The sequence below is a fragment of the Eleginops maclovinus genome, chromosome 11 (genome assembly GCF_036324505.1).
Source record: "Eleginops maclovinus isolate JMC-PN-2008 ecotype Puerto Natales chromosome 11, JC_Emac_rtc_rv5, whole genome shotgun sequence".
NCBI lineage: Eukaryota > Metazoa > Chordata > Actinopteri > Perciformes > Eleginopidae > Eleginops > Eleginops maclovinus.
In genome coordinates this window covers 11,281,024-11,291,229 of record NC_086359.1, presented here as the reverse complement: position 1 = coordinate 11,291,229, position 10,206 = coordinate 11,281,024, and the positions used below count along the sequence as shown (strand labels likewise).

Sequence of the window (10,206 nt, the reverse complement as noted above, 5' to 3'; positions counted from 1 at the left end):
AAGCATGACAGAGGCATCAGTAAATATTTCCCAAAAAATCTAACCTTGTTGTGGAAAGACTATAAACACCAAATGGCCCATACCAAGTGACTAAAGGTTCAAATCTTACTTGTGGCATAACCCTAAGCCCTGATTGGAATATAAAAGAAGAAAGTCCCATTTGACTATACGACTAAAGCTTTCTTTTATAGATACCTTTACGCTTCCACAGCTTTCTGAATTACATTTCTGAGTGAAATACAGTCCAATTGGAATAACAGAAATTGATGTGTTTCTTTCACTCTGTTTTATTGCCGAAGGAACACTATACCTCATCAAAACAACACGTATTTTCAATGCACTCTTGTGTGTAAACAATTGAATTAACAAGTGTTTTGAAGGCTATTATAGTGAAGATTCTTTATCACTCTGATATAATTATCGCACGGCGCGCTACAGACGTGCAAGAGTCGGAGGCTTTTATAGTTTAATCATCAATGTTTTCCAGCTGATATATTTGTAGTTAAGATGAGAAATGTTTCTCGGCCACATCTGAAGCCATTTCACAAGTCTAGCATGGAAGGAGTGAGGGAGGACAGAAAGGATGGAGCGAGGTGTGGAGTGAAGGAAAGATATAGGATGGAGAAGAAGATGAATCCCAAAGACTTTGCATCATACCTTCTAACGCCTTGACATGTAGTAGTTACACACACATTGTGGCGTCTTAACATCTGGATAACTTGACACACATACACACACATGTTTAAATTGCCAGATGAAAGAGAACACACATCAATGGAAGGACCGTGGAAGCACGTGTGTCACACAGATAAAAGCATTATGCAACACATGCAAGCTTGTAACAACCCCTCATGACATGTCAGCTATGAGGCACCCTATACACACACACACACACACACACACACACACACACACACACACACACACACACACACACACACACACACACACACACACACACATATATGTACAAACACTCTTACAGGTCACATGATATTAGGTGTGGAGGGACATATAAGACATGCGAACAGGCAAAACTAATGTGACAGGACTGGGAGATGAAAATGGCCTGTAGGAATTTCCAAAGATGAAGAGAAGAAGCTGAATTATTGACTAAGCCTTCATCAAGATTTAATTTATCGATAACTTGGATTCAATATGTAAATGTTTGTTTCCCATGCAAAGGTACATAGTGTACACTAAATAAGAAGACTGTTAGATTGACAGGTAGGCAGGCCGGATATAAAGATGTTTACCATTTTTATTAGGGATCTCTATCATGCATCACATGATTTTATGCTGACATGCATTCTGAATAAGTAAAATGGCCCTCTTCAGCATGTACTGTATGTCCTGGCTTACGTGCCTATTCATTTTTCAAATCTTTAAATATCCAAGTCAATGCGGCACATTTGACCTTTTTCTGTGCTGATGCCCACTGACTGTACAGAGATATTACAGGATGCAAGCCTCAGAGCTTAAAGTGAAGCGTGATTCTGTCAGAGCGGCATGGCATCTACTCTCCTATGTCACATCAACCAGCAGTAAATAAAGTGAATAATGAGAAGTAAATCTCCTGGGATATTGTTAGGGCTTGTCTGCAATGACAGTTCCTACCTCTCTGCGCTGTGCTATATGGAAAAACAACATATTTTTCGAGTCAGATTGAATAATTCTCATTTTTTCCAGGTGGTGAGATTCTCTCTGAGGTGACTGCTATTAAGAGTTCTTGTTGCACAGTAAAATGCCAAAAAATCCTCCTGGCCTAAACACTCTCTTTGAAGTTGTCACAAGAGAGAAGCCACCATGACACCTTCAAAGGGAATGTGTATCACCTCAGGTTTTCTGTGGGACATTTAGGAATAGTGCTTCATACTGACATCGTGCAATAGTGCTCCCCCAGGCCTCCAAGGAGAAATCAAGGACCTGTTCTTTCATAATCATCATGATGCATGTTTTTGCAAGAGGAAGAATCAAAAGACCAGTGATAGTGAAGGCACTATGGTTTCTGTATTTGATCTCTACAGGGGCTCCAACATGTTTTGGACAATATATACCTCTACATGAAACTCATGACGTGTGCAAAGCAGGATAGAAAGATGAAAAACAGATTTCTTATTTTGTTCTTAAAATTGAGCGAGAGGCATGTTTCAAAAGTGCATTTTTAATCACATAGTTAGGCCACAAATTGTCTTGCCACTTCATTAATTTAAAGAAATTTTTTTCTCCAATTGCCTAGAGCACCAGTGTGGACAGAACTTGAGAATGTGCTGAGACTAGTATCAACCTTTTGCTTGAATGGTGTTTAGGAATTTAGGATTGATAATTTCTGATTATTATATTCTTTTTCACATCTGAGAATTATTTCTAACTTGATTTGTCCTAGTTGTAAATGTGTTTTAATGCATGACCCTGTTTTGGGGGTTGTACTCTTTGCAAATGAATGATGTTTTCCCCTGAAAAAAAAAAAAAAGATTCCTTCCTTTTTTGTAATTCGTCAAAATGCTTCAGCTCACTTATAAATGTGGTCACATAAGACTTCCTTTGAAGTAGACACATACTGTAGCTCTAATTGAAATTTAACTAAGAAGTCAAATTTGGTTTTATACTTAGTTATATAAAAACGTTTTCAAAATGTAGGTACAATGTACAAATTACATTGACCAACAGTAAACCCGCAACCAACATGTGCCACTACTGGTGTGAGTACTGTTTTGTTGCTACAGAATTAATCATCAACTGGTTTCATGTACTCGGAACATTTATTTTTTTCTAAAATACAACCACATTATTCAATATAAAAAATAACAGAATTGTAAACATAGCCCATATTTTTTAAATTAATGCTAGAGGAAAAGAAAGCCATCTGCCTTGTTTTCTAGTTCTGGCAACTGCCATGTTTTAATGACCTCAAAGGACACACAGCTTATATTGTGAAACAAAATTATCTTGCCATACAAGGAATTTAGGGATAAATTCTTTAGCAGGGAGGAATGTATAAAGGCACAGGCTCAACATCTACAAAAGCGAGCAAATCTCTAGTAACATAATCCCTTTGTATGACAGTGGTTTTCAAATCATGCCTACAATGAAATCCTTCTCCTGTCTGTCTTTGGGAAGACAAATCCAAAAAAACGCCTGCTTAGCCTGAAGAGCGAAGCGTTGCCAACAAATTCCAGGCTTCAATCATCACACACAAACACACACAACCAAAAACAAGACAACTCTCAGAAGAAAAGCACACAGGGTCCTAGCTGCAGGCTAAAAAGCAGCTGAATACCCTCCTCCCTCCATGACAGGGATGTGTGTGAGAGAAAGGCAGACTGAAAAACAGAGGGAGACATAGCGAGGGCAAGGGAGAAACAAAAGAAAGGGATATGAAGAGAGAGTGCGAGGAAGTGTGTGTTATGTAAACCCCAGGTGATGCTTGTTGTCCTGGATAGGAGTATCACCAGGGGGACGACTGCTCCAGCTAAGCAGCTCTCTACACACCTCTCTCTCACAAACACACACAAGCAGGCGTCAGAAAGAAGAGAAATAAATAAAAGAACACAGAGGAGATGTGGGAAAGACATGAGATTATTGAGGGTGGAGGGTGGGCATGAAAAAAGAAGACGATGAAGAGGAAATAGATGCAGGAGGTACAGGCGGGAAGGAAGACAGAAGTAAAATGTCTTAAATATCCTTTTTAGAAATGCCAGTGTGTAGTTTGGGAAAACAAAAATACTCCACGTTCAGCTGGTTGTTGTTCAGTCTTGTGTGTAGCTCCGGAGGGGATGAACTATTTTCCCCCTGTGCTGTGTTTTGTGTTTTATCTGTTTACTGGCTCGTCCTCTGTACCAGTAACTGTCCACAATGAGCACAATTATGGGACGGGCCTTCCTGGAGACATCTGAATACATCAGACACATTTCCACACCCACACAAACATTGCTTCCCAAGGGGCCACTGTCGATAACATCGTGTACTCTGCACCTGATGCATCTGAGGGGGGAGTCGTATTTGTGCTGAAACAGCAGGAAAAATCCTCAGCAGAGATGCTTTATTGTCCCTGTCTGGCTGCTGAGTAAGGATGGGCTTCAGTGTTCCAAATCTTGACCTCTACAACTGCCGTGGAAATCCCAGCTCTGACCCCAGATCAGCACTTAAGAGTGAGAGGCTTTGAGAATAGGAAACAGCCAACCCCCTTGGCTGTTTCCAGATCCGGAGCAATACTGCCCCCTAATGGTTCAGGAGTGGAGGTGTGTCTGGTAGAGATGACGTAAGGCCAGGCTGTGTGAGTGTGTGTGGTGATGCAGTTAAAACATAATCAGAACATGTTAAAGTTAAATCAATAATTTGATATTTTGTGTTATGTTCAATCAAAACAAAATAAACAAGTTCACCCCAAATAAAAAAGAAAAGGTGGAACTGACCCTTTAAAAGTGAAAAAATGTGCCTTACTTTTAACAATGGTGATAAGTCACATATTGCTTAGACAGTAGACAAGAAAAACTGACTTTTATGGGAGCTTTTGGAAAAGGTTAAATGCCCCTTGTACTGGATCCAATATTTTGGAAGGACCTGTAGAAAACAAAAATCTTGATAAAGATATAAACTTTGAAAGAGGATGTAGGCCGTTTTAAATCGGCTTGTTAAATTGGAATTACATTTGCTTTGCAATTCAAATACACCCTTAAAGCTATTGATGCAGCAATAACATTTGGTCAATACGCAAGGAGGGTAAGATGCTACCACGGCGCCTGAAGGCAGCTCGGCTCGAGGCAGATCTTCTCACTAACAACCCCCAGTAGGCAGAGAGCAGTGGAGCAGCACGAAGATTTATCCATTCAGTGCGACTCAGGAAACACTGGAGCCTAATGCCGACATCGCAATCCTTATTCTCGATGTGCACATCCAGATTTTACAGTTTGTCACTGCTGTCATGAAACTCTCATAAACATATTTCTGTAAATGAGGACTGAACATAAACTTTACAATCTTGGAAAAAACAACAAATTCTGTTTTAGTTCCTCCCTAGTTTTACTGATCTGTGCCATACGCCATATTTTACTCTATGAAACTTGTTCTAAACTGGGAACTCCAAGAGATGTCCTTGTAGTTGAAGTGTCTTTGAAGGGCATTGCAACACAACAGGGGCTGTTCTTTGTGTGAACTCAAAATGTCACAGTGGGACATAAACCTGTAGGTGGGATCCCCCATAATGCAAAGCAAAGTTTTATTTTTCACTCAAGCATTTAGTGGGAAGAAATAGCTTGCTCACCGCTGTGTTTGATTGAATGGTGAGAGGACTATAATCTGAAATTATTTGTTCTCACCCATCACCCACGCATATTTCTGTCCTTCTGACACTTCTTCCGTCTTTACTTGAGTACCAGTGTCAGATAAGAATGATGAGTTCCAATATGTTTAAAATCAACAACAACATAATCAGATAAAAGGGAAACGTATTGTTATGAAAATCTGCAATGATTTTAAATATTTATTTGCATGCAGCAGATGTATGTGAAGTGCACCCTACAGTGTGTAAAATAAGATTATAATTCATTCTTCACATCTCTCCACACCTAAACCCATTTTAATATTTTTCCCCATTTCATTTGAACCACTCGCAAGGTAGGGCACCAAATGTGTAAGAGTTAACAAATTACATATTTGCCCTTTGAGGACCCGTCTGCTTTGTGTCGAAATGACATTTTCCGCATCCGTTCTCGCTGCTTGGCATTTTGGGTTACGGGAACCAGAGCAATCAGGACTGGATTGATAATATGATTGAATGCCTGAAGTGAAATAAGAAACAGAAAGATAATATAATTTCAGAAATATGGAAATGACCTTTACTATCAGGCTGTATACTCGAACCGTTGACTGTAATCAGAGCAGCGGCCTGTTTTCCAAATTAAGAAAAATGGTGCTGTATACTGAATGGACGCTGAGATCAATGAAACTTATATCAAACTGAGCTGAAAGACTTTTCTGAGTTTGTGTGTGGCTGAAACGAGAAGTGTTAGTCTGATTTGTAGACTATGTTGAATTATGTCCACATTTCACCATTTGTGCCTCAAGGTCTTGAAAGATTTATGTTTCTACACTTCATCTTCCCTTTATGTCTAAGAGGGACAAACCACAATGTCTGGTGACCTTTGGAATACGAGACTAAATTAAAGGGTCGGTTCACCTAATTCACTTCACCTGCACCGCTTTATGATAAAGTATGGCTGTATCCTGAAAACCACTTCAGTTTGCATGCATCAAAACTTATTCAGAACTCAAGAAAGTTGCACGTTTTGTTTTTCATTTTCCGGTGACTGACTGTACCAGATGTTTAGCTGACAGTGACAGCTGCTAAAACTAAATAAGCATGCGTCTTGCTACCTGCTTCACCCAACTCAAAATAAAGCTGATGAGTTTTTGTTCTGCAAGAAAAGCAAATATGGTTACAATCTTAAAATCTCTGAGGGCTTTTTAAGCACTACACACTTTATTTAGACCATACATTTCAGATTTTTCTGCATCCCATGGGCATCTAAAACATTATTGATTATTTGTGCTATTCATACAGTACCAGTAATCTCATATGACCCTTATCAGTCTTTCTTGCATTGTAAAAGGGAAGTCCTTATTGACTGTATAGAGTTTCTTCAGGAGCATTCAAGGGCAGTGGACACATGATAGGTTTGTGTCTTCATCCTCCGCTTCATCTCTCTTATCATCTGACATACAGCCAGAGGGTAACAGCAATACACTGTGGTCCAGTCTTCACACACACTGCCCTGTGAATTGAAATGCAGACAGGCAAACACAAGCATGCAAAAACAAATACAGGAAGCACACAGAGACAACAACGCAGCAGGAAAACATGCAGAACCATGAGATGCATAAATGAAAAGACATACAAAGTTATTAGTAATGTTATTGAATCTATTATGTACTATTGGTTTGCCATTTATTTGTGTCTATCTGTGGTGTGTTCAATGGGGCAAGTCTATACTTGCTTTTATCAACCAGTATGGAGATAATCAGTCAATAAAATAAGATTGATCAGTGGGTATCGGTGTTATGGATATGGTTAGGAAGGGGCCTACTTCACCTAGTGAGCAAATATCCATATTTGAACCCAAACCAGGATCTTTTGCCGGTAAGTGCAGTTTACAAATATTGGTGATAACAACTGGTTATTAAGAACATACTCACCCGTATCTTATACCGCTCTCTGATCCCAACTCGCATAGCAAAAGTGGATCCTGGCAGCAGAGGAATACACAGACACTCCCCGTACTGGTGAGCTAAACTCAGGTCCAAACAGCACGGCACCAGAGCCCCAAGAACACCTGCAAGCACAGATTAGCACAATAGTTGTGTTAGTGGTTGTGCGTTTGCTTGTGACAGACAAGAATCCCATTTAAAAGATCATTTTAAATGTTGAGCGAATGAATTAAGTTTTGTTGGCTCCTTATTTTGAAGATAGTCTTAAATATCTGTGGGTAAGACCCTGCGTATATGAGAATACAGTTCCTGTGTGTGTCTTCACATTACATGTAGTCTTGTCTCCGCAGATGTTGAACAGGCCGGTGCTCCAGCCCCCACCCGTCTGTGTGATGGTGGTGATGGTTGTCGTGGTTATGCCGAGGCCAGGCTGTGTGAGTATTGGGTCTGTAAATGCAGAGGTGTTGTTTGACCCCAACTCATCTTGACTTCCTGTGGTGAAGCCCCCCTCTTTCTTCTCTTGAAATGCTGATGCTGAGGCTGAGGCGTCTGTGTCTGACAGCCTTGGTCTGAAATTAGATTTTTTTACATGTCTTTAGATAGACATTTGAAAATGTCCCCCTGGCTTCTCAAGCTTTGAACTGTTGCTCAACTAAAGGCTTAATTTTAAACTAGTCACACATTAGAAAATGACTCTTTAACTTACCTGTGAGCAGAAATTCATTCGTTCAGCAATTTAATTTAGTTAGAGCATCCTTTTTTTTGTATTCAGCTGGCTGTCATTGACATGTTAGCAGCATGGCACCACAATTTTGCTCAAATACAACTGAAATAATCCTAACACTGTTATATGATACAGCATTTATTCATGAAATTGAGCGATTAAGGCCTTCTGCAAAATTTGAATCACAGCTCATCTAAGGGAAGGCAATTTTTGTAGAAAGAACTGATCCTGTTTAGTTTGATTAAAATTTAATATAGAGACTTTAAAGAAGTAAGGGAGACACAGAAGCATGTGAAAGCAGAGTAAGTGAGCTGTTTGCTGTTTTTCCATTGTGGTCAGTGGTGATAACACATTGTTCTGGTAAGGGCAAAAAAAAAACACTTACTGGTGTGTGACAGTCATCTGCTCCATGACTAAAAGCTCCTGGAATTCGGAGAGGGGTGAGGCGAGGAGGCGAGAAAGGAGAGGGTGAGCAGGGAGTCAGCAGGAATGAGGAGACGGAGGGGGTTGTGGAGTGACACTTCCCCAGTGAGAGGGTGTGTGTGGCTCCAGATAAACCAGCTGTCAGATGGCTCGGCCCGAAGCTGTGTGACAGAGATAAGTCTTGTAGTTGTCTCCCGTCTGTGGCTTTACCTCGCCCGCCTGCTAATACAGCTAATGCAAAAGGGGCAGATAGACATCAGGGTGCATGAACATACACAGGTGGCATTACATTATCAGATGAAAAATACATTAGTAAACTTAAAATAAACACAGCAGCTCTGAAAAGGCCGAAATTACTTAGAACACAACAAACCACATTACTTCTAAAATAAGGACAAAAAGAAAGTTGACATAAGCACATTCTGTCAAAATGATGGATGTCAAACGCAAATCGCAAAGTCATTGAAATCGAAAACAGACTGATGGACCTATAGATTTAAAAACATTGTTTCAATTAAATATATCTAAAACAACGTAAGGTTACACTTACCTTATCAGAAACAAACTCATGCAGTGAAGAGCTGAGAAGTGAAAGACATGTTTTAACACAGAGGGAGATAAATGTATTTCCTGTGCTCTGACTTTGACCTTCACATTTAAACCGATGTGTGTGTGTGTGTGTGTGTGTGTGTGTGTGTGTGTGTGTGTGTGTGTGTGCGTGCGTGCGTGCGTGTGTGTGTGTGTGTGTGAAACAGAAACACAGAGAAGTAAAAGGAGCTCTACGTGGTGAGAGGACACGAAGTGAAACTTTTGGTTTGGAGGCTCAGACTCACATACTTACATATTGAGTGTTTAGGAGAAAGATTTGGTAAATTAAACCTGGGTGCTTTTCACTTATCTATTTCAGGGTGATGAAAATGTATGAGTTACATTTGTATGCATCACAGAAAGTAAACAACCAGAAAAACAGAAACATGGAATGCACTACATTTATTTGACAGCTTTTGTAACTCGACTTTTTAGATTTGTTTTTTTAGCTTATACAAAATCTAAATCAATTGATTAATCATAATAGTAAACCCACATCTATGCGATTCTGATGCAAGGGGAGCTCTTTTACTTTTGATACTTTAAGTATTCAAATGTAGTGCTGATAGTTGTGTAGTGAGTGACACATCTGAGTAGCCTACTTCTTCCACCACTGCTGTACTGAAACATGAACGGATGAATTTACTTACCTGCAAGTTGAACTCTTGGCCTGGTTAAAGAAAAGCTTTAGCCTAACATTTTTTCAAACACGCTTGTTTTTTCCTGCCGTAGATTATGTCCCAGATCAGTTGCCCGGCAACAACGCTAGACCGACCGAGAAGCCGCTCGAAAAATGTCGCGTTATTTCGTGCCACTATTAATCCATGTTTTTAGACTTCTGGTTTTGCACGTATTAAATAAACGAAAAGGGGGTTATTGCTTGATAAACTTTAGAGATGCTGCTAGGCAGGTTAGCTGTTTCCAATTCAGACTTTATATTCATTTCCAGTTGAGTCTAGTTAAGCACTAGTGATGGTTACAGATAACCATAGACCATAGACTGGCACGTGGAAAGCATCAATCTTCACATCTAATAGGCTACTCAAAAAGCGAATAGGTTTATCAGCCTTAATGTGTTTTATTTATCCTTACCCAAATAGCTTTGCTAATATATTTATTCCGTCAACTGAATAAGTTATTGGCCATATCCCCGTTTATGATTGCCTGTTGGGGTTGTTTATACTGAATTCAACAAGATTGTCCACACTTTGTAGTGGCCACGATTCAATGCTTTCACCAGATGCATGACATGTCATATTCTTGTC

General features: G+C 39.8%; 1 protein-coding gene across 2 annotated transcripts; it reads right to left on the bottom strand.

The window, feature by feature from the left end:
- Positions 1 to 6,445: 6,445 nt before the first annotated feature.
- LOC134872378 (PLAC8-like protein 1) lies at positions 6,446 to 9,684 on the bottom strand. 2 transcript variants are annotated; one of them, XM_063895664.1, is made up of 6 exons: positions 9,592 to 9,684; positions 8,904 to 8,934; positions 8,316 to 8,584; positions 7,537 to 7,775; positions 7,195 to 7,331; positions 6,446 to 6,773 (listed from the first exon to the last, which is right to left on the bottom strand). In XM_063895664.1, the coding sequence occupies exons 3-6, from the start codon at positions 8,339 to 8,341 to the stop codon at positions 6,642 to 6,644; spliced, it is 534 nt and encodes a 177-aa protein (XP_063751734.1). In that variant the 5' UTR covers positions 8,342 to 8,584; positions 8,904 to 8,934; positions 9,592 to 9,684; the 3' UTR covers positions 6,446 to 6,641. The 2 variants fall into 2 exon arrangements, with proteins under 2 accessions (XP_063751734.1, XP_063751733.1); XM_063895663.1 differs by lacking the exon at positions 9,592 to 9,684 and having other exon boundaries at positions 8,904 to 9,013.
- Positions 9,685 to 10,206: the final 522 nt, after the last annotated feature.

What these genes read in the sequence shown, in the direction of transcription:
- LOC134872378 (XM_063895664.1), bottom strand. Translation starts at nt 8,341, where the DNA reads ATGGAGCAGATGACTGTCACACACCA. An exon ending in CAGATGACTGTCACACACCA is followed by an intron (nt 7,776 to 8,315) that starts GTAAGTGTTTTT and finishes ATCTAATTTCAG; the next exon opens with ACCAAGGCTGTCAGACACAG. An exon ending in GAGAGCGGTATAAGATACGG is followed by an intron (nt 6,774 to 7,194) that starts GTGAGTATGTTC and finishes TTCAATTCACAG; the next exon opens with GGCAGTGTGTGTGAAGACTG.